General features: G+C 52.3%; 1 protein-coding gene across 3 annotated transcripts; it reads left to right on the top strand.

The window, feature by feature from the left end:
- The first annotated feature begins 6,678 nt into the window (after nucleotides 1–6,678).
- LOC101910567 (keratin, type I cytoskeletal 14) lies at nucleotides 6,679–22,175 on the top strand. 3 transcript variants are annotated; one of them, XM_055789823.1, is made up of 10 exons: nucleotides 6,679–7,490; nucleotides 7,560–7,595; nucleotides 17,113–17,417; nucleotides 19,256–19,338; nucleotides 19,644–19,800; nucleotides 20,070–20,231; nucleotides 20,325–20,450; nucleotides 20,589–20,809; nucleotides 21,174–21,223; nucleotides 21,740–22,175. In XM_055789823.1, exons 1-10 carry the CDS (start codon nucleotides 7,283–7,285, stop codon nucleotides 21,835–21,837), a joined length of 1,446 nt encoding a protein of 481 aa, XP_055645798.1. In that variant the 5' UTR covers nucleotides 6,679–7,282; the 3' UTR covers nucleotides 21,838–22,175. The 3 variants fall into 3 exon arrangements, with proteins under 3 accessions (XP_055645798.1, XP_055645797.1, XP_027635925.2); XM_055789822.1 differs by having other exon boundaries at nucleotides 6,683–7,595; nucleotides 17,173–17,417; nucleotides 21,740–22,168; XM_027780124.2 differs by lacking the exons at nucleotides 17,113–17,417; nucleotides 19,256–19,338; nucleotides 19,644–19,800; ... (3 more) ...; nucleotides 21,174–21,223; nucleotides 21,740–22,175 and adding exons at nucleotides 9,106–9,188; nucleotides 9,737–9,893; nucleotides 10,415–10,576; ... (2 more) ...; nucleotides 11,620–11,657; nucleotides 11,998–12,267 and having other exon boundaries at nucleotides 6,687–7,804.
- Nucleotides 22,176–23,571: the final 1,396 nt, after the last annotated feature.

Genomic DNA, 23,571 nt, shown 5'->3' with positions numbered 1-23,571 from the left:
TGTGTGTGTGTGTGTCTCTGTGTCTCTGTGTGTGTCTGTGTGTCTGTGTGTCTCTGTGTGTGTGTGGGTGTGTGGGTGTGTGTCTGTGTGTCTCTGTGTGTGTGTGTGTGTGTGGGGGGGGGTGTCTGTGTGTCTCTGTGTGTGGGGGGGTGTGTGTGTGTGTGTGTGTCTCTGTGTCTCTGTGTGTGTCTGTGTGTCTCTGTGTCTCTGTGTGTGTGTGGGGGTGTGTGTGTGTGTGTGTGTGTCTCTGTGTCTCTGTGTGTCTGTGTGTCTGTGTGTCTCTGTGTGTGGGTGTGTGTCTCTCTGTGTGTCTGTGTGTCTCTGTGTGTGTGTGTGGGGGGGGGGGGGTGTGTGTCTGTGTGTCTCTGTGTGTCTCTCTGTGTGCCTGAAGAGTGTGAGAGTGTGTGTGTCTGTGTGCCCAGAGAGAGAGAGTGTGTGTGTGGGGTGGTGGTGGGGGTGTGTGTGTGTCTGTGTCTGTGTCTGTGTGCATGTGTGTGTGTGCCCGGGATGTGGTGCCTGGAGTGTGTCTGTGTGTGTGTGTCTATGTGTGCCCGTGTGTGTGTGTGCCTGGCATGTGTGTGCCTGGCGTGCGTGTGCGAGGTGTGCGTGTGCGAGGTGTGCGTGTGTGTGTGTGTCTGCCCGGGGTGTGCGTACTTGGTGTGTATATGCTGTGTGTGCGTGCCCTGGTACACCCCAGTGTGCTCCAGGGTGTGTGTGTGCCAGGTATGTGGGTGTGTGTGCCTGGTGTGTGCCTGGTGTGTGCGCCCCCTCCCCCCCCGCCCCCCCCCCGCCCCCCCCCGCCCCCACTGAGCCCCCTGTGCCCACCCGCCGGGTGCCTGCCCGGTGCAGCGGCTTTGCCCTGGGCACGGGCCCCGCACAGCGCGGCACCCGGGGGCTGTCCCTTGTCCCTGCGCACCGCCAGGCTGAGCATCACCCGCCAGCACCCCTGCAATGGTGTGGTGAGGCGGGGATGGAGGTTAATCACAACCATTTGCTCTTCCCTGCAGCCACCAGTTGAGCACAGTTATTTGGATTAAAAAAAATAATATATAATAACAGAGGCAAACGAGCCGATTCCAAAGCTGCAGCTCATAATTACTGTTACATATCAGGAGGATCAGCCGTGCTCCAGGCGAGAGAGCGGAGCCGAGCGCGGTGCCAAGCCCGGGCAGGTAATTGCCTCATGCCAGACACCCGGCTGACAGCCCAGCGCTGCCTTTTCGCTTTGAACTCCCGCACAGAAAATCATTAGTGCTCGAGGTGGAGCCGTGGACCTCAGCCAGGAGAGCTGCAGGGCACAGCGCGAGGGATGCTCGTGGTCCCGGCGGGTGCCGTGGCAGGGACTGGCAGTGCCGCGGGGGTGGTGGTGAGGCTGGGGGCTCCGGTCCTTGGGGGGAAGCTGGGGAAGGCAGGTGTATGGCTGGGACCTGGGGTTGGCACGGGCTGTTTCAGTCTTGTAAATGACTTCAGAAAACTGCCTGCCAAGGACCGATTAACAAGCAGCCAAGTAATTAAAACCGTGTGGGAAGCGACAGCGCAGCCTGGTCACAGGCAGCACTCTGGGGCAGTGTGGTCCATCTCCTCAGCACCATGGGCAGCCCCTTCCCCTCCCAGCAGATGCGTTGGCCTCCTGGGAGTGCTCCCCCACTGTCCCCCCCGTGGGCACAAGGTGACCAGCCCCCTGCTGGTCCCACCCGGGCCACGGTGGGACCCTCGCTGCCTGCTCACAGGCAACAGCCACCCAACCATCAGCCCTCAAGGAGCAACAGAAAGGGAGGCCGGGAGGGGACCAGCACACATGGCAGATCCTACCTGAAGGGGCCACGTCAAAGCCCCCCTCTAGAGGGGACCAAGCTGAGAGCCAGGGTCCCACTGGGGAGAGGGGCTTCCCCTGGGGCGAGCTAGAAAAGCAACGTCTGCAGGGGCTGTCACCGTCCCTCCTGCCCGTCCTCGTGTGCCATGGGGGGCTGTGTGCGCGGCGTGCATCTGCACAGAGGCCAGGACAAGCCCTGGCAGCAGGAGGGCACTAAACGCCAGTGGGGGAGTCACGGGGCTGGTGCAACCCCTGTCACCAACAAGGGGTTTGGCCCATCCAGCCGGGGTCCGGTGGCACGACTGGCCGCACCCCAGAGCAGGGAGAAAACACCATTCCTGCCCTTCCACAAGCACGAGTGTCTCCAGGCTGATGCCAGTACCTGCCTCATCCCGCTGCCAGCATCACGGCTGTCCCCAAGCCCAAGTCCCCATCTGTGGCTTGGAGACCTGGCCTGGAGTCACTGTAGGTGCAGCGGGTGTGGGCACGGAAGGAACGTGGGAGCCGCTGGTTGTTGCCTCCAGTCAGCATGGGAAAGTACATGTGCAACTCCCTGCCTGCTCTGCTGTGCTCAGCAAGGGGAGAGAGGGATGAGCAGACAGGGTGTGAGCCTATTTCCACACCGACAGAATGAGACATGAGGAAATGCAGGACCTGCTTGCGATCTGGAAGAGAGACACTGAAAAAATAACGTGGGAAACTCCGAAGGTTGGAGTTTGCTGCGGAGATAGAGCTAAAGCAATTCATGATGGCTCGGGAGTCTGGCTCTGCTCAGACACAAGTATTCTTTTGTCTAGAGGAAAACAAGGAGTCGTTTGTTGCCCATCTGTCCTCCCTTTGCCTTGGTCCCACACACATTGCGGAGCAGCTTCCCCTTGGGCTCTGGACCAGGGAATCCCCATCTCTGGTCCATGGCTCTGCATATTGTGACTGGCCTGAGCCCGAGCTGGAGCATGTCAGCTGGGATGTCACCAGAGAGACCGCCGAGCTGCTTAAGCGCTGAACTTGCTAGACTGGGTTCCTCGGCCCCAAGCAGGGGCAGAAGGGCTGAGCCAGACCTTGGAGACAAGACTGGTTGTGATCAAAAGCTGTTCAGGATCTTTACTGCTGAAGCACGGCAGCTGAAAAGCAGTGCTCAGCCCTTGGCTGGGTGACCAGATGGCATGATGGGTGGCCACAGCACTTGGGTAGCTGCAAGGATGAAGAACTACAGCAGGACCAGGGGGAAGAGTCTGAATGATCTGCTGAAAGACTGTCTAGTGCCAGACAGGTCTGTGATCCCTGAAGCAAAGCAGAGATAACCACATACATCGCTCTGTGCTGCCCAGCCCCATGGCTGAGCTGCTCCCGCAGCCGAGCAGGAGTGTGTGAACTGGCTGTGTTTGCAGCGCTGATTCATTGGGAATCACTGCTGTAAGGGGATCTCCTTGGCACACGCCGTGCCAAAATGGGCAGAGCGGCTCTTCGGCCGGGGAGCAGGTCTGTGCTCCAGCAAGGTGCTCACAGGTGGAGGTGGCTTGTGAAGCATCAAATGACGCAGGGCCAGGACTCACCTGGTGCTCTGCAAACAGCTTGGGGCATCGGCCAACGTGGAGGAGCATCATCTTCGTTCACGTTCACCAAGAGGAGAAAAGGGCTCGTTGAGAGCCTGGTGTGACGCTGGCGCAGGGATGCGGGTGAGGCTGCCCGCAGCATCCCACCGGCAGGGCAAGGTCTGGCCTCAGTGTTGGCAGGAGCCAGTTTGGAGTTCAGAGACGGGCAATACGGAGTCACCCCGCTTTGCCTTCCCTCCAGTCAGCCCTTCACCCTCTGGCTCCATCACTGCCTCCTTCGTTCTCCTGCTAAAGGGGACGAGGCTCTGCTGCCTGTCTCCTTCATCCAGCGCGCAGCACAGTGGGCAGGGGGGGGGGATCAAACAGGGTGAGCGTCTGGCGTGGCTTGGCTTGCTGGCTGGTGGCTAAATGCCCTGAGCCTGCCCAGGGGGAGTTTCCATCGCTCACACACACTATGAAGTTTCCTTTCATAGCAACAGATCTGGGATCGCTCTTTTCCTGATAATGGGAGGGGGCTGTCAGGACATGTCCTAGCAGATGATAAAAACAACAGCAGCTGAGATGATAGAAACAAAGACAGCACTATTTCACTCCACACCTTGATATATTTGTTACCCATTTTGGTGTTGTTCAAACCTACAGAGAAAACCTGTCAGCAAGGGTAAAGCCCGTGCCTGCCATTCCTTACTTGCAGGAGACATCCTTCCCAGAGCTGCATCCTCCAGCTAGTTCCTACTGAGCTGTGAACCGCTGTGAAAGGCACTGGGAAGAACCTGGCCCACAGGGGAAACCCAATGACTCCTAATTAGCTCTTAATTCATGACATGAAAAGCACAGTTAAGTGCTATTGTTTGAGGCACATGCCACACACTGACCCGGGCCTTTTCACACCAACCCTTACCACAGTGGGGTACCCTGTGGGCTGCTTGTCCACTCCTAACATATAATTTCACCTCCCTTCCTATGCAAACCAGAGGACTTCAGCTCTTTCTTTCCCCCTGCAGAACACCTGAGGGAGAGATAGCATCGATGGTATGCTTCTTGCTGGAACAGACTCTTGATACCATCTCCTGAACATTATGATGTGTTTTCTTTTTTTTTATCTCAAGGGAATTTACTGTGCGTGAGTGCTTCAGGAGAGCCTGGGAGACTGAATTCTTCTGGTGACATAAAATCGCTGAAGTGGTGCGTGCTTCTCTGCATAATCACGTCGACCTGTCGCCAGAGCCAGTGGAAGAGGAACTTTGTGCTAAGGGTTTCTCCTGTAAGAATGGGGCTGGTTTGGGGATTCTTGTTCGGGAGCTCAGACAGAGGTCAGGGTAGCAGCTGACTGGCAAAAATATCGATTGGAAAAGACCAGAAAAAGCTGATATTGTAGGCCAATCTACAGATCTCCTCTTAGGCTCTTGTGCCAGTTGTGATAAAGGAGCTCAGACATGGGCTGAGGTCGTGATAATACTGAAAGAAAAGCCTTAAATCCAGCAATTCCCTGCCTGTGGGGCTGTGGCAGGGCTTTGCCTCTTCTAGGGCAGTTGCCACATTCAGGCTGACTTGTACCTTGGCCTAAAACATGTGGGTGACCTGAGTGGGGGAACAGAGCTCCCAGCACAGCTTTTGGCCCACGTGAGGGGTTCAGGGCCAATTGCCTGGAGCAGGAAGGTGTTTGCTAGAGCAAACACAAGCAAAGCGAGCACGTCTGGAAGAACTCAGCAGGGGAGGCCAAGGGATGGCTCTGGAGCACAGCTCCCACACGACGGCTGTTGGGTAATCCTGTACCCCCCACTACGGAGGGCAGCGGGCCAGCAGGAGCACTGATCTTCACCCTGCCAGGTTGCCCCAGGACAGCGCTGAGTGGAGCAGAGTCATCTGCACGCTCTGCCAGTTGCCAGCAATGGGTTGCTCCCAGGTCCCCCTCCTTTCCCCCAGCTTTCTGAGGGAGGGGGCACATGTGCATCCCAAATCTCTAGAGTTTGCATCTTGGGGAGTCAAAAATCCAAATCTGAAGCCAATCGGTTCTGAGGCAGGGCTGCCCAGAGCCCTCGACTAAGAGGATCTGGAGTCTCTTTGTGCTTAAGCTGCTTCCTTGGTGGCCACCCAGAAAAACCACACCACCTCTCCCAGAGCTGCTAAAGAAAGAGAACGTGACTCCCTATAAAGGCCTTGGGATCTAACAGCGGTGCAGATAAAGCGTTGTTGTTATTGTGTCCTTCAGCGAACAGATGAAAGAAAGGAGGCACTATGAATTACCAAGGGTGAGGCTCTGGGAACACCTCAGCAACTCCAAAATCAGTTAAGTGTGTTAGAATGCAAAAACAGCCAGAGGGGCCCAGGGAAGGAAGGAGATCACCACAGGAGAGAACACAGAAGGGTTCCTAATCCCTATAACTCTCTTTCACTACCTCACAGGCACCTCTGCTAAAAGAAAAAATAACTTCTCTTATCCGAGAGTGACACTGCTGGAGCCGGGCTGGCCAGCAGGTTGGGTGTGCGACTTTCCACTGTATACTGTAAGAGCTGGCGCCACATCAGTGAAGGGATTTTCTTCCCGACAAAGAATAAAACAGTGCAGTGTCTCCCTTCCTGGTTCTCTGCTGCTTTTTTCACGCTAATACCTGTCCAGCTGCATTACTATAATCACTATGCTCAATCCCTTAATAGCACGATGCAGGCGTGGCTATCGGGGTGTCTGCATTGCCTCATCTCTGTTCCTCAATTCTGCATTGTCCTGTTTAAACCCTCCGCTCTGCCGGTGGTCGCAGGGTTCCTGCCCCTCGCTGCAGTGTCTGTTGCGCTTTGCCCATCAGTACTTTTGATACAGGTGATGCTGGTTCTGCTGAGCTGATGTTAGCATTGCTGTCTTGCAGCTGCAAATCTGTAAGAGAAAGGATATCTGCATGCAGGCATAGCATCCGTAAGGACTGATTGTACCCTTCCCGTCAGAAATCACATGTAACGTGTCCTAGCAGTGGGTGTCTAACGCAGTTTCAATCCTTCTTCTCTGATTTGGACTATTTAAGCATTAAAACCTGCCTCAGCAATGAGATAGAAGAAGCCGTGGCACCGCATTTTTAGCTTCTACAAGTCTTTTGGAAGTGACAGACTGCTGCTGGGGAGCTTGTGAAAGGTGTTGCAGCAAAGCAGGTGCCACTGGGAAACATCAGGCATCTGCCTTTTAAACTGACTGACAATCCACATTGCAGGGACTTTCCAGTCTCTGTAGAGAGATTCACCCTAGACTAGTATGTAAGCAGAAATTACTGGAGTTTCTTCTCTTTTGAGCTACAAAATTTCTGCCAAATACGGTATCAGTACACAAATACCGCCAGGTCTGTGCTTGTCCTGGAATAGAGGTCCTGACGGGAAAATTTCCGTCTGGCTTTGGGTTGGTGCTTATAAAGATTATGGATGTGCAGAGCTCTTAAGTCGGCAACTCCTGTTGACTTTAGACTCTAAAAAAGCAAATAAATAGATTTGTAGATTTTTCATGATATAAGGTGGTTGCGGGCGACTTGGCATATCACAGAGGATTCACTGGCGTTACTTCATGAAGGAGCAGTGGGGTGGAGCTGGAGCCAGCACCTCCGCGTCTCAGGTGCAACAGTGAAATGCTAAAACATAGCCACGAGCGAGGAGCCTTCAGTCTGAATCACGCCGGGCGCTGGGAACTGAAGCGGAAAAGGAAGATCCTGTGTGCACTGCTGTGCTTCCAGTGGGATGTGACAAAAGACGTGAAATCGGGGAGAGAAAAATGATGATTCTGGAATTTGGCTCTGGCTGTCCAGGGTGACGAAAAGCGCCGGCAACGCCTCCTGCCCGGGCTATAAAGGGCTCCAAGCCAGGGGGAAGCGAGCACTCGCTGCCTGCGCTGCCGAGCCGGGTGCCTCTCTCCAGCCTCCAGCCCCCGCCAGCCTTCGCCATGAGCACCACTGTCAGGCAGTACTCCTCCTCCACCTCCCTCAAGGGGTTCGGTGGCCTGGCTGGGGGCTCCAGCAGGCTTTCCTCCGTGCGAGTTGGGGGAGGGGGCTACAGAGCCCCCAGCGTCCACGGAGGCTCCAGCAGCTACTCTGTCTCTTCCCGCATCGTCTCGGGGCTCGGCAGTGGCTATGGGGGCAGCTACTGCAGCAGCGTAGGAGGGGGCCTCGGCAGTGGCTTTGGGGGTAGCTACGGGGCTGGCTTTGGGGCTGGCTTTGGAGCCGGCTTCGGGGGGGGCTTTGGGGGAGGCTTTGGAGGTGGCGATGGCATCCTGCCGGCTGGCGAAAAGGAGACGATGCAGAACCTCAACGACCGCCTGGCTGCCTACCTGGACAAAGTGCGTGCCCTGGAGGAGGCCAACACCGACCTGGAGGTCAAGATCAGGGAATGGTACAAGAAGCAGGGACCTGGTCCAGACCGTGACTACAGCCCCTACTACAGGACTATCGAGGAGCTCAGGAACAAGGTAGGATGCTGTGATTAACACAGTGGGACGTCTCGTTACCAGAGTGGAAGCAGAATCACTGACTGTTACCTCTGTAATTAGTAAGCGCTAACTGCATCGTAAAAAAGTGTCTCAGATGCACATGCTGAGTGCCAGGCTGGGAATTCCGAGATGTCTCAATGTTAGCTCTTGATTACATCCCTCTAGGTGGAACAAACGGCAGGAAGAAGCAGATGTAAAGGGACATAAGGCAACAAATGAAGAAGAAGGAGGCAAATCTGCATTGATAATGCATTTTTTTCTGCAGTTTGAAATGAATGTGCAGGGAAAGTTGTAAATGTGTGCAGAGTGTGTCACTGATGTCGTATTTGTAAACATTCAAAAAATTCATTTGTAAACATTGGCAAACTTGTTTCAGCTCTTCAGTATTGATGTGATTTAGATGCTAAAGTGAAAAAGATGGAACTGACCAACAGTGAGGTTTTCACCTCCTTTTGGCAGTCACTGCCCCAGGGCCAGGCTTGATGCAAACCCACCAACCCAGGCAGCTCTGGGGGGATTTCTCCTGTATCTGATTTGATTCCCACCCTCCCCATTTCAGAGGAAATACCCAAGAGTTGACTTTGTTCTGCTCTGTTACTTCTTACTTGCGAGTTGCCTCCAGGAAGCATGAAGGCAGGTGGTGTACATCTGGAGCTGCAGGAGTGCTGGCAAATGATGCAGGGAATCCGTTTTCCCTCCCTGTCTTTGGCCCCATAACTGATGTCTTCCCAAACTCTGCCTTGAATCTTCTCCCAGTATGGATTATTTGCTTCTGGTTCTGTAATATAAAAATCAGAAGCTGTAGGCACCTGCTCACTGCATTTTGCTCCATTTCTGCAGTCAACAGATTAAACCCACCCCAGAACATATGGGCACAAGGTATGCCAAGCACAAACACCTTGCTGGTCCATCCGTCCCACCAGAAAAGCTGCATGGAGCTGTGGATGGGGGAGCAGGTGATTCCTCCTTGGCCCTTGCGTAATCAGCACCTGCCCTGAAGCATGGGAACAAATGGTGTCATCAGATCTCACACACCTTCCGTGTTTCACGCTGCCTTTTGAAATACTGATGGATTTTTGGAAAGGGAGGTCACAGAGTAATGCAGAGTCAGTCTCAGCTGTGTCTCACTCGGTCTGATTCAATACACACTTCTCCTAAGGAAGCCCCAGGCTTCCCCAAAACTGTTCCTGTCCCAACAGTCTCCCTTCTGCTTCCATCCTGTGGTCAGCCAGGAGGAGTGCCCGACACTCAGTGCTTTGTCTTTATCCTCTGCCCTCCAGGTGCTGGTGGCCACAGTCGACAACGCTAACTTCCTCCTGCAGATCGACAACGCCAGGCTGACAGCTGATGACTTCCGGAACAAGTAAGCCACATTTCCTGGAAAAATGGAACAAAGTCTGCAGAGACTTTTGATGAAAGGAGGAGAAAATCCCATCCAAACACAAAAAGACAACATAGAAACAAGGTCTTCAAAATGAAAGTGTAGTTTCCAAAGCAGATGGTTATCAAATCCTGTAGGCGCATAGGGATTGTTCTGCTTCCATACAAAAACTTCACTATTTTATTCTCATTGCTGGTTCCTCTGTGGTACGACCTCTCCTGTGCGGAGTACTTTCCCTGTGCTTGTGCTGCACATTTAACTTGTGTATGTACAGCCCAGCAAAGCCCAGACCCAGTAACGAGGCCCAGTGATACCAGGAGCACGGTGATGTTGTGGAGTCAGATGGACACTGTTCATCAGTTGTTCCCCTGTGTTCACTAGCACTCACCGTCAGGAAGCTGTCCGTGCACCGTCGGGGTATCAACATGATGCCAGCAGCAGCACGGAGGAAGCAACCAACTGACCCAGGTGCTCTGTCCCTGGCTGGGCAAGTTCTCGTGCCACTTTCATGACTGTTCTTGTGTCCCCAGGTTTGAGACGGAGCAGGCTCTGCGCCTGAGCGTGGAGGCCGACATCAACGGCCTGCGCAGGGTCCTGGATGAGCTGACCCTGGCCAGAGCTGACCTGGAGATGCAGATCGAGAACCTGAAGGAGGAGCTGGCCTACCTCAAGAAGAACCATGAGGAGGTGAGCACAGAGCCAGGCTCAGAAAAGTCCAGCCTGGGCCCAGAAATACGAGGTCTGGTCCAACCCTTAAGTCTATGCTGAGTTTTGAATTGCTGGGCGGGAAGATGGGAGGTGCTGATAAGGACATCGGGATGATGCATTCTGGATAGCAGCACGTCCTCTCCAGAGTGTGTCTAAAATTCATTCACCTCTTGCTATTTCAGTAACGGCCACTGTAGCAGTTAGAGATTTATCAACGATACTGGCAGCTTCAGGCCTGAGAGGTCTGTCTCCCGAGAAATGAAGCCAGCTACAGGCTCTGATTTATTCTCTGAAGGTTTAACTCAAACGGAGACTTCTTAAGAATTTGGGTTATTTTCTTTCTGACTGTGGGGCAAAGGCCCTGGCTTGCTCCCTGTTGATCTGCCCCAGAAACACCTGCTGAAGGATGCTACCTTTCCTTGAAGAACTCTGTGCTGAGAGGAACATATTTATATGCTGGTTGCTGGATTGCATGAAGACGTGTTTCTTGTTCCTTCCAGGAGATGAATGCCCTGCGTGGGCAGGTGGGTGGAGAGATCAGCGTGGAGATGGATGCTGCTCCTGGAATCGACCTCACCAAGATCCTGGCTGAGATGAGGGAGCAGTACGAGAGCCTGGCGGACAAGAACCGCAGGGACGCCGAGCAGTGGTTCTTCAGCAAGGTGAGCTGGCTCCGGCGGAGCAGCGAGGGGCGCGGGACCCCAGGCCGTGCCTGCTCACCGGTGCTCTAACGGCGCGCTGCTGCCTTGTTGCAGACGGAAGAGCTGAACCGGGAGGTGGCCATCAACACCGAGCAGCTCCAGAGCGGCAAGACGGAGATCACCGAGCTGCGACGCACCATCCAGAGCCTGGAGATCGACCTGCAGAGCCAGCTCAGCACGGTACGAGGGGCCGGCTCCCTGCGGGGGTGGGGGGTGGGGGGCACGCAGGAGCACGGGCCAGGGGGCGCGTGGGGGCTCCACCTCCACCCCCACCGCCCTCCGTCCCCCGCTGAACCCGTCCCTCTCCTCTGCACGCAGAAAGCGGCGTTGGAGGGCACCTTGGCCGACACAGAAGCCCGCTACGGCACCCAGCTGGCCCAGCTGCAGGGGCTGATCACCAGCGTGGAGGAGCAGCTGGCCGAGCTGCGGTGCGACATGGAGCGCCAGAACCACGAGTACAGGGTCCTCCTGGACGTCAAATGCCGCCTGGAGCAGGAGATCGCCACGTACCGCCGGCTCCTGGAGGGTGAAGATGCCCAGTACGTAGAGGGGCTTTGACTGGGAGAGCATGTTGGGAGGAGACAGGTGGAAGCAAAGGAAATAAAACATGGACAATCTACATTCCCTGGAGGGTCCTGTGAGCCATTTCCCGACCCATGTCATGCAACAGGGTCTCCCTTTTCTGTCCTGCTAGTCCAGAACAGCCCAGTGGTTATGACAGCACTGCAGCATCCCTGGGATCCCCTTCCCATCCCGTCCTGGGGAGGGAGCAGGTATCACTGCTGCTCATCACAGCTGGGATGCGGGCTGCCCTTATGTCTGAATCCCCGTGGCACACACACATCCTTACCATTTTCAATTTTTACACTAGGCTGTTTCCAGAAGGCATTTTAATCCTGTACTGGTGTGAGAAGGAAAGACGGGGTTTAAATAATTATTTTGTCTTAGAGACAACTCACATTTTTTCCATTTCTGACCATTTTTTGTCCTTTCTCCTCCTGTAGCATGTCTTCCCTCTACATCTCGCAGCCTGTGAAAGAAGGTAAGTACACGTCTTGGCTGAAGCACTGATCACACGTAGCTCTGTTATATCCTTAGCCACCTTCTTAGCACAGACTCTTTACTAATTTACTAAAATTACTGTCATATTATACTTTCAAAATGTGAATTGACAGAAACTGCTCATGATATACCAAAACGTCTTTCAGAAGTATTATTTGTGCAGAGTGAAACTATATAATAAAGTATTTAGTGGTAGGAATGTGGTGGTTATATTTGGTTTCTCAGGCGGTTTTTGGTCATAATAGATTTACCCATGAAAATCTTTAAATACTTTCCCCTTGCTTCCCTGCAAATAACAGTTCCTTCTTTCTCCATTGTAGCACCTATAACTACCCGTCAAATCCGCACGATCTTTGAGGAAGTCCAGGATGGGAAGGTGATCTCCTCCCGCGAGCAGATCACCCAGGCTGCCCACTGAGGCGGCTGTGTGGTTTGCTGCAAACCTCACATAGCAAAGCAGAAGAAGATTCCAGCTTATGTGCTCTGGCTATGCAGATCACAAAAAAGCACCTTCTCTTTTTGTCACACCCTGGCTTCCCTCACCCTTTATCCAAGCACTGTTCCATGCTCAGAAATCAAATAAAGCTTTTCTTTGCACTTATGAAAACCAGGGTCTGGTCTTGTTGCTCTGATGAGCTGGGCTGTCCCACTGCTGGAGCTGTAGGACAAAGCTGCTCTCGGGAAGGAGTAATATTCTCCATCTTTGGTACCCAGGTGTTGAGGCCAGGACAGTGACAATTCCGTAATACCTGTGACCTGGCTGCCTCCGTGAAGAAGCTGATGTGGGTGGAGGTCTAAAGGGAACTGATTACATGGGTCGTGGGAGGCAAAACTTGTGAGTCTTTGTATTTCATCTCAGATTTGGCACGGTGACTTTCAGGTTGGGGCAAAATGCTGCTTCCCCAGCTGCAATGTGCAGCAACAGCAGAGCTGAAGCTTTCAACTCGGTAAGTACAAGCAAGAAAGTGAACAAAACCCAAGTCATGTAGCCAGGACCCTGCAAACGGTTCCCTCCCCAGCTCTGCCTCGACAGCTGCTGTGCAGCCCAGATAACAAGCTTTGAGGTACAACGAAATTAAGCTGTAGATGTGGCAGGGATGCATTGGCTGATGCCTCTGCAGAAATACAAACTCAGCTTAGTTTAATCCTTTCTTCCAAAGGCACTGCTAAAGGGTGAAGAAAACAAGCGGTGGGTATGGTCTATACAAGCAAAAAATTTAAAACACTTCTGGGAGTTATTTGTGGCACTCCCTGGCTGTTAGTGGCTGTTCCTGATGCAGCAATTCATGTTGCCGTCAGCTGGCCCAGCCGTTCCTGGAAAGCCAGTTTAGACACATTCTTGGCTGGATTCTGCCACATTTATTACCTCATAAATCCAACTTCCAAATCAATGGGATGATTTAGAGAAATGCTACTGAATATGTGTAAGAATAGAGCTGGCCACACAGTTTTAAGATGCCTTTCCGGAAAATATGCCTGGATTTTTTGGGGAGATAAGAGAGAATTCGTGGTTTTATTCAAAATGTTGACAGGATCCCTGCAGTGCATCATCTGCACTGCAAGCCGAGGCAGCAGGGATGCACGGTCTAGCGGCACCCCATGCTGCAGCCATCAGCTCTGCCCAGTGTTGGCTGGGACCACATCCCCCTGGCCACGCAGGGCAGCCCCCCATGACCCGTGCCAGGGACCAGCTGTGCTGTGCACCCTGCACAGCACCCTGAGCGAGCCAGCTGAAAGCACTCCCAGCACCCACTGACTTGCAGCAGGCACAGCTTTGGTTTTGAATCTTACCGCTGACGAGCAGTGATCTCATTTCCACTGCGATTCCACCAAAGGACACGTAAACACAACCCAGTAAAGGAGCACTGTGGTCAGGAGAACGGCTCCCACCACTCTGCTGCTGCACGTCCTCGTGGCGCACCGTGGACAGGCCACGAGTAAACAACAGGGCACAATTCCTGACCCCAGGTGCTTCCAGCCACAGCATCTCTGCGGCCTGACTGCTGCGCTCCTGCATCCTTGGCCAAGGGAGCCCGGCACAGCACGGGGCTTCTCCCCCAGGATGCTCCGTGCCCCGGGACTGGACAGGGCCAGGCGCTGAGCAGCCCAAGCCCAGATGCCTCAGAAGGGTAAGGACAGACACAGCCTGCAGTGAAAGAGCTTCCCAGGTCACCTCTTAGGGATCCACTGTCCTCGCCAGGGGTGGTGCAGGGACTGTCAACACCTCTGGCAGCTCCTCGCGATCGTTGTGTCCCTGCAGCTGCCACCCTTGTGACACCTGGCATGGGGATGCTGTATTCATCCTGGATTTATATTTTTCTCCTGGAAAACGGAGCACACCCTTGTTGCTATAGAAACAAGTAATACTTTGCTAACAAACCCCCCTGTTTTAATTACTCCTGCTACTGCAAATTGTGAGGGAGGTGTGGAAAACAGGTGTTGATACTTTCCTGCCTTAAGCATTAATAATTAGTCGTGACCTTAAGAAACCCATTGAGGGGGGAGCTGCAGGTGGTGGCTTATGCAGACAGGCAGTGGCAGCTCGAGGCAGGTTTCAGAAGGTGGTATTTTATTCCAGAAAGATGCTTTGACTTCTCAGGCTACGCTGAGTTAATCTGACATAAAAGACCACTTTAGAAAGAGACATTAAGATGTGGCTTTTCAGCTCATTTTAGGAAACTTTCCTGTAATAATTTGATAGTAGGGCAAACTTTATAAGAATGCTAAAATAAACAGAGAAGTGTTCTTGTCCAGGTAGTTTCATCTACCGGCTCTGCTGGTATGTACGTTTGGAGCCAGAGCTTCGCCGCCTTTTTCCTCCTGAAGACAGAATTGCATGTTTAGACACCAGTGTGCTACCATGAAATTACTGTTATGCCATAGACCGGGCATTCTGATTTTGGAATGTATAAAACCCAGGCTCATAGTGTGCTTGCACTCATGAAACAGAGGCAGAATCTGATTTAATAGTCAGCTTTTTATTTGAAAGAGAGTGTGATACAAACAATATGCAGTCATTTGTGGTTGTGTTCAATTGCAGGTCATGTAAATAACGCCTTAGAATTTTTAATGTTGTTTTAAGTCTTAATTAACACTTCATGATTTTAATTGCTGCCTTGTGGTATCATCAGAATATCGTAGATATTTTGAGCAATGTGTATTTTTATGACACTGCAGTTAAATAGGAAACGAAAGATGAAAGACTGATTTCATGTAAAGAAAGAATACCCTATTAACCTCGTAATGTGGTGACAGTTATTCATCCTACAGCCGGTCTGGGGGAAGCTGGTCGCTCCTGCTGGCTGGCCAGCCTGAAGAGCCTTGCTCACGTCAAGCCTGAGGGCTTGGACTTGCACGGGGGCTCTGTACTGTTTTTGTCACCGAAGTTCCCCTTTCTCCTTGCCATCACAGCACCCAGTGAGGACAATCCATGACTTTTGCCCTTTCGTATCACCCGAGAGAAGGCAAGGAAATGAAGATGGGGAGAAAGCACATTCCTTGGAGCTCCACGTCCCAGCCGCCCCCACGCTGCTGCGCCTTTGCCAGCTGCACCTGGGGAGGACGAGCAGAAAGTGGGCGTTTGCTGGCTCCGTGTTGCGTCTCCTGGCACTCATGCGACACGAAGATGCTGCCGCCAACAGACTGAACCCATCCTCTGGCCAGAGCAGACATGGTGGAGATTCCACTTTCTCCAGTTCTCCAAGTCATACAGACTTGTCTCCGTTAACCAGTGGCAAATGGGAACACGGGTAGCTGTGCTTCTCCATAGCAGCCAACTCCTGACCTTGCAAGGACACATCCCACTCCTGTATTGTTTCCAGCTTTTTTCAGATAGAGGGAAGGGAGTCATGCCCTCTAAAGCTGCTCAGAAATGTACCTTTGTTGCTTATTTCCATACTCTTTCCCCCCTCCTTTGGCAAATGATCTAAGGAAGAACTTGGCTGTTGGGAAGGGGTTGTTGGGGCCTGTCTGTGAAGTCAAACAATTCACCATGTACACACATGAGAACTATCTTCTCCTCCACACCCTGCATTATTAGCTGGTGACACTCAGATTTGTGGTTTCTGCCCATGACGTAGGTCAGCACAGAGAACAGACAGCAGAGCTTGACCATGCCTGGTGCGCTTGTTTTTTGAGGCTTTTTGCTCTTCAGAAGCAACCAGCATCTCTCCTGAAGCTCTGTCTACATGGGAGCTGTAAACCTCAAATTCACATTGAACTTATCTTCCCTGGTCAGAACTGATTGAGATGTTCATCACAGAAAACATCAGCAGCATTAGCTGCTAAATTATGTTACTATCAGCTTTGAACTCTTGTTCACAGTGCTTGGAGAGCAGGAGCTTTTCTTCTTATATCCTTCACCTACTTTATGCCAGTCCACATTTTTTCCTGGAGCATCTCAATTTTTAAGTTACGCCAGCTAGTAGCCATACCCTGCCCTTTCTGAACGGTTTGCTAGGCTCTTGTTCACAAAAATCAACACAAAATATCCACTCCTTATTGCCTTTTCATATTCCTTCACTCTTGGGTGGTCTCTGAAGTGAAGAACTGTATGAGCCCTGAAGCATGAGCTCCCTTGTCATTGCTTTTTCATTACAGAACATCCCTCTCCCTGCAGATAAAAGAGCAGACTCGTATTTCCAGGACTGGTAGCCAAGTTCCTTCTAGCACCATTGTACTCACGGGACTGCAGATGTACTTTCAGGGCTTCATGACACGGCTGTTGTCCCTGCAGGTGTGCTGTGTGTGCAACCTAAAGAGAGACAGGAGACCGCAGAGCTGGGACAAGAAAACACAGTAAAAGAGATGCTGACATGCTCCACTGAAACGCTGCCTGAACCGCTCTGTTTCAGAGCTAACAGTACAAAGCAGTATTAAAATGTAGCCCTGAGCAAGGAGCCTCCTACTTTGAATCACACCTGACTATTTACTTGGAAACGGAAGAAGCATAAAGACGCCCTTTGTCAGATAAAAAGTTTCTGGTGGAATACGACAAAAAAACATGACTAGAACAAAGGCAAAAATGACGATTCTGGAAGTTGGCTCAGATTTTAGGAGTGATGAAAATCATCGGGAATGCAACAGAAAAAAAAGAGCGCCGGCAACGCCTCCTGCCCGGGCTATAAAGGGCTCCAAGCCAGGGGGAAGCGAGCACTCGCTGCCTGCGCTGCCGAGCCGCGTGCCTCTCTCCAGCCTCCAGCCCCCGCCAGCCTTCGCCATGAGCACCACTGTCAGGCAGTACTCCTCCTCCACCTCCCTCAAGGGGTTCGGTGGCCTGGCTGGGGGCTCCAGCAGGCTTTCCTCCGTGCGAGTTGGGGGAGGGGGCTACAGAGCCCCCAGCGTCCACGGAGGCTCCAGCAGCTACTCTGTCTCTTCCCGCATCGTCTCGGGGCTCGGCAGTGGCTATGGGGGCAGCTACTGCAGCAGCGTAGGAGGGGGCCTCGGCAGTGGCTTTGGGGGTAGCTACGGGGCTGGCTTTGGGGCTGGCTTTGGAGCCGGCTTCGGGGGGGGCTTTGGGGGAGGCTTTGGAGGCGGCGATGGCATCCTGCCGGCTGGCGAAAAGGAGACGATGCAGAACCTCAACGACCGCCTGGCTGCCTACCTGGACAAAGTGCGTGCCCTGGAGGAGGCCAACACCGACCTGGAGGTCAAGATCAGGGAATGGTACAAGAAGCAGGGACCTGGTCCAGACCGTGACTACAGCCCCTACTACAGGACTATCGAGGAGCTCAGGAACAAGGTAGGATGCTGTGATTACCAAGACATCTTCGTTAAAGTCAGTTTTAGAAAGACAACCCTGTTCCTAAAAGCTGAAAGGAAGAGTATTAATGAATGACAATTAATAGGTCTGAGATGGGAAAACAGAAGCAACATGCTTGGAAGCAATACTTATAATATAAGAACAGCAGTTACTTGAGCATGCCCTCCACAAGGCACAGAGATGGGTTTTCTATTGGCTGTTGCAGTGTAGGGAGAAAGACAGGGCAGGAAAGCGGGAGCCAGAGGCTATCAGGCGTCAGGTCAGGTTATCTGATGCTACAGGGTGTGCGCTGCCACGCCAGTCATCTCCTGCCCTTCCTCCATGCTCCTTATGCCCCAAGCGTGAGCCAGACTCCTGGTTAAGTTCTCTGCAGGCAGGGACACGTGATTTCTTTGTCACTGCTCACTACTGGATGATATGTAAATGGAGATGTTAAGTCGTTTTCATAAATATCCTACAGATCAGATCTTTTCTAGCCCAATAAGACGCTCAAGGTAGGGGTTAAAAAGGAAAGAAAATGCCCTGTGGGATGGTTGTTCTTTGGGAGGTGCAAACACAGGCATGAGTGAAACCTAGGGAGTCAGAACATACTGGGCTGTAGTAGGTGGCTTCAGAGGTGCTGAAGTGAAGTGCATGCCCTGCTCTAAAATGCAGTAGATGAAATCATGGCCAAGCTTGTTTCTTTATTCTTGGCAGCTCCCTGGCTGATTTTAGGCAAAAGTCTTTGAAAAAAAGCGCTAGAATCTGTCCTTCCCTTCCTACCCTGTCATCGCTGTCCTCCCTCTGCCCGCATTACTCATCACGAGCTGATTGCCTGGTCCTTCACCACTCCTACACGAGGTGACAACATCCTTAGTAAGCTCAGGTTCCACTGGAGGGGATGGAGGTGTGGGCAGGTGAGAAATGACAATACCTGGTCTGTGAGAGCAAATGCCAGGGAAATGAGGCAGCAGCCGTTGACAGGCTCAGGGATCAGCCCCTGGGGGAAATCCCAGATTTTTTTAGGAAATACTTAGAATTTTTCAGTTCTTTAACCCTCCCGGGCTTCACCTTGGGGTGAAGGGCTCTTGCTTTGATGCACAAAGCTTCTCTTCAAATTCCAGCTTGTCAGGTGTGCTCTGATCTGGAGCACAGAAACATGTGGAGACAGAGACTGCCTCCAGATGTGAGCAATGAAGTGCTGGGTCTCACAGAAACCCTCTGCTCAGGATCCAGAGGGATGCAGACCCTTCCCTCCCCTCCCGCACCCCACCGCAGCTGGGAAGTTACCACATCAATATCCCTGGATTATTGCTCGGATATCCCCTGAAGCACCAGAACTCAGTGAGAGCTTTTCATTAGCTTGTGGCTACAGAAATTACTGCTCATTAAATGGCCAATAATTTTCAAAATCCTAGAACAAATATTTGCACCTCAGGTGTAATTACGAAAGCAAAACAATTCAGGCACAGGCACTCCTTCCGCAACTCATTTATTTTTTTTTTTTTCCCTCTCGGCTGGGCTGTTCAGCATTGCCAGACGCTGCCAGAGTGCTGCCAGGACTCTGAGCGTGGTGTCAGCACCAGGAGATGCCACCCTGGCAAGGGCACCAGGCTGTGGCACGTGGCATGCCAGTGCCTTCGCAAGGCTGAATCGGTGCTGGCAAGACTGAGCACCGGCATCCTGCCTCTCCCTTGCAGAGTCCATATGGAAGTTCCAGCCCAACCGGCAGGAGGTTCAGTGCTGCTCCAAGTCCTTCTGAACGGGAACTCGGGCAGGAGCATGCTGTTTTTCAGAACTACTTTTTCACTCTCTCCCTTTCTTTTATCCCCCTCCAGATTCTTGCTGCAACTGTTGAAAATGCCAACATCGTCCTACAGATTGACAACGCCCGGCTGGCAGCTGATGACTTTAGAACCAAGTAAGTCCAATGCCTTTGAGAACTCTTATGAGAAGGGAGGGAAAACCCCGTCTGTTTAAGGCTTTTCTTCAGTTTCTGCAACTGAGGTTGCTCCACCAGGTCACTGCTCACTAGAAATGTGACATTTGGGAAGCGGACACCTCTGCAGGGACACAGCGTTGTCTTGACATTCCTGCACAGTGGAGAGCTGTGCATGCACATTTAATAAAAGATGCTTGGCAGAAGTGCACCAAGTCGGGGTAGGAAACAAGAAAAAGCCTGTATCGGCTGGGCTCCACAGTGCAACTGTGTGTCCGTGTCCCCAGGTTTGAGACGGAGCAGGCTCTGCGCCTGAGCGTGGAGGCCGACATCAACGGCCTGCGCAGGGTCCTGGATGAGCTGACCCTGGCCAGAGCTGACCTGGAGATGCAGATCGAGAACCTGAAGGAGGAGCTGGCCTACCTCAAGAAGAACCATGAGGAGGTGAGCACAGAGCCAGGCTCAAACTGCGACCTGCAGAATGTACCTTGTGCACAATGGCAAGGGGTCAGGTCAAATGTGCAGGAGCATCTCCACAATTAGGGCTGTTGGGAGACCCTTGAGTGGGAAAGGGGAAGGGAAACAACCCCTTGAGACAGGACCTCCAGGAGGAGGGCTGTGGGGTTCGTGTGCTGGGTGCAAATAAGAAATTGGCCACGATGGGAATATACTGATTTCACTCTGACATGTATCATGTGTTTCTTTTGTGCCAGGAGATGAATGCCCTGCGTGGGCAGGTGGGTGGAGAGATCAGCGTGGAGATGGATGCTGCTCCTGGAATCGACCTCACCAAGATCCTGGCTGAGATGAGGGAGCAGTACGAGAGCCTGGCGGACAAGAACCGCAGGGACGCCGAGCAGTGGTTCTTCAGCAAGGTGAGCTGGCTCCGGCGGAGCAGCGAGGGGCGCGGGACCCCAGGCCGTGCCTGCTCACCGGTGCTCTAACGGCGCGCTGCTGCCTTGTTGCAGACGGAAGAGCTGAACCGGGAGGTGGCCATCAACACCGAGCAGCTCCAGAGCGGCAAGACGGAGATCACCGAGCTGCGACGCACCATCCAGAGCCTGGAGATCGACCTGCAGAGCCAGCTCAGCACGGTACGAGGGGCCGGCTCCCTGCGGGGGTGGGGGGTGGGGGGCACGCAGGAGCACGGGCCAGGGGGCGCGTGGGGGCTCCACCTCCACCCCCACCGCCCTCCATCCCCCGCTGAACCCGTCCCTCTCCTCTGCACGCAGAAAGCGGCGTTGGAGGGCACCTTGGCCGACACAGAAGCCCGCTACGGCACCCAGCTGGCCCAGCTGCAGGGGCTGATCACCAGCGTGGAGGAGCAGCTGGCCGAGCTGCGGTGCGACATGGAGCGCCAGAACCACGAGTACAGGGTCCTCCTGGACGTCAAATGCCGCCTGGAGCAGGAGATCGCCACGTACCGCCGGCTCCTGGAGGGTGAAGATGCCCAGTACGTAGAGGGGCTTTGACTGGGAGAGCGTGTTGGGAGGAGATAGGTCAATAGATACAAAATGTGCTGTCTGGGAACTCAAATTGCAGCTTTCAGGGTTCTTCTTAACATTGATACCAGCCACGGATGCCCAGTGGCTCTGTCCCTGGTTTCTGTCTGCAGCGAGATGCTGTAACGGGCACCTTTCCCTGCTGGAAGGGGCAGTGGTCCCTCTGCCCTGCATGAGATGCCGAGTGGAGTGAGCAGGAACTTTAGCAACTTTAGCCTTTTGTGTTTTCCTCCTGCCTGAATACAGAGTCTGTGTAACAACAAGAAAAAATGAGTTTGCTCCTAACTTCTCTTTGTTTTTCTTCTTCTCTTGTAGCATCTCTTCCCAGTACTCCTCCGCTATGTCCTCACACTCTGGCAGAGATGGTAAGAACCTATCTTGCTGCACATATTTATAACAAACAGCTTTGCGACCTGCTTTTAAAGCAGCTGCCAGACCGATGGAGTGAAAATCACTCCTCAGGCGTGCCGTGCCGCCTCGCTGGCTGGATCAGAGTGGCAGCAGTCAAGGGCGCTTGTGTGCGTCTTACAACTGCTAACCACAGGGAAAAGCTGTGGGAAATACCTTGCACTCCTTTATCACAAGAATGATTTGCCCTAAACGGGCCTTGTGATTGAGCAGGTGGTGTTCTGGCTTTACACAGACCATGAAAATCAGGCGACATCACACATTTAAGGAGTGTGCCTTTTGCCTTCTTGAGCTTTCCCATCAGCCTGGCTCTTCCCTCTTCTAGCCAAAGTTGCGTTGTTTAAAACAGCATTTTCCAGTATCTTGTGGAATTTGTGACATCTTCCAGAAAAACATGCAATATCTGATATTGTGGTTAAGAAATTTCTTTCCTTCCTGCCCCTGAATAATTGTCCTCTGCTCTCCTTTTGTAGTGATGACATCTTCCCGTCAGGTTCGCACAATCGTTGAGGAGGTGCAGGACGGGAAGGTGGTCTCCTCCCGGGAGCAGGTTGCGCTTACCACTCGCTAGAAGGGCAAGCACCTCTGTGGACCCTTGACCCCAGGCTCAAGAGAGTGGCGAGCTGAACCAAACCCTGCCTGAGGCCGTATGTGATGGGGTTGTGTCACAGAAAGCAGTCCACTTCATTCATCTGCTCCTCCTTCCTGTACTACCATGATTCCACACGGGTGCCATCATGCACTCTGTACACATTTAATAAAGCTTTTTTCCCTCGTTCATGCAATTACAGACTTGTCTGTCACTGATACATGATCCCTCAAAGCCTCAGGGTTGTGTGTTTGTGCCAGGGAAAGTCCTAAGAAACCACAAGAAGCAGCCAGTGAGAGAAGGGAAATGGAGGGATATGGTTTCCACCTGGAGCAAAAATAATTTGAGACAGCTTTTTCTACTGAACTCATTGCTTGTAAATACATGGGACTGACCGAGACATAAACCAGATAAGTTTATTGCAAAACGAAGGCAATAATGGAAGGATGATGTTTGAGGTCAACGTACCACACCACACGACTGATAAAGCCAAGAGAATAAAACCCAGTTCTCTAATTCCTGGTATCCCAAAGAATCACTTTCTCCTGTAAGTTGAACATAACTGACTACAGCAAGACTACTACTGCCATGTGTACCATTCTGAGACACGAGCACAACATCAGACTCGTTGACAAATCTTACATATACAAGCCTTCTGTCTTACTTGACTGTCTTTAAATCACACTATTAGGCGCATTGTATGAAAACTTCATGCAGGTCTTTTCATGCTGCCTGAGGGCTGCACTTAACAGGTGCTAAAGTAACCATTGCTTAATCCACAAGAGGGATGAGTAGCAATAATTTTTTATCACTATAGCATCTAGTAGATCACTGCTAAAATCCTTCTTGAAACACACGCGCTACTTATCGTATGTCAACAACGTCTGCAGGCAAGCTGCCATTCAGGATTAGGTGAAGCAGCTTGGGCACTGGCAGCCAGGAACCGAGTTTGCCTTTGCCCACTCACTTTCCACAGAGTGACAGAGGAACCAAAGGATGCTCTGCAGGCTGCAGATCTACCAAATATGTCCTGGGGGCTAGGCAGGAGAGGAAATCATTTTAGACCCAAAAGCCTGATGAAACCACTTAGGTCCAACTTCATGCTTTCCAGCCAGTACAGGAAAACACAGCCAGTTTTGGGAGCTGTGTCCAGTCTTGGACCGTGGCCTCATGTTCCACATGAGGAATACAGATGTGGGCCTTAGACAGAAGGAAAAGGTAATAGTTTGCAGTAAATCAGCTTCCCTTTGCTTATAATGATGTACAAGGTGCGACTGTGGTTCAAGTTAAGCATGCTTGTGCCTTGGATTATTATTGATGATTCACGCTCCCTCAGCCTCCACAGGGCACCATGGTCCTTGCTGAACAATTACAAAAGCATGCTCCCTGGCCTGAACAGGCTCTTGAAAAGAGTGGATGATATCATGCTGGGCATGACAACACAAGCAAAGGTGATCGAAGAAGCGGGGAACCTGCCAGGTCTTTCCAGAAAAGGGAGTGTGAAGAGATGTTATCATTCTGTATTATTGTTTAGCAATTACAGAAAAGGGTAGGAAATGAAACACAGACCAGAGTGCTGAGTTCATTGACTGTGTCACGCTTATCTCTTTGCTGGAATAACAGACCTTTTTTTCAGAAATAGGAAGTCTTCCAAGCCAAGAGAGCTAGGGCCACCACAAAAATAAAAACTAGATCAAGCAAAAATGCCCTTTAGTA

Source organism: Falco peregrinus, chromosome 18 (genome assembly GCF_023634155.1).
Source record: "Falco peregrinus isolate bFalPer1 chromosome 18, bFalPer1.pri, whole genome shotgun sequence".
Taxonomy (NCBI): domain Eukaryota; kingdom Metazoa; phylum Chordata; class Aves; order Falconiformes; family Falconidae; genus Falco; species Falco peregrinus.
The sequence above is the reverse complement of the archived record's forward strand: the minus strand, read 5'-3'. Positions and strand labels throughout refer to the sequence as shown.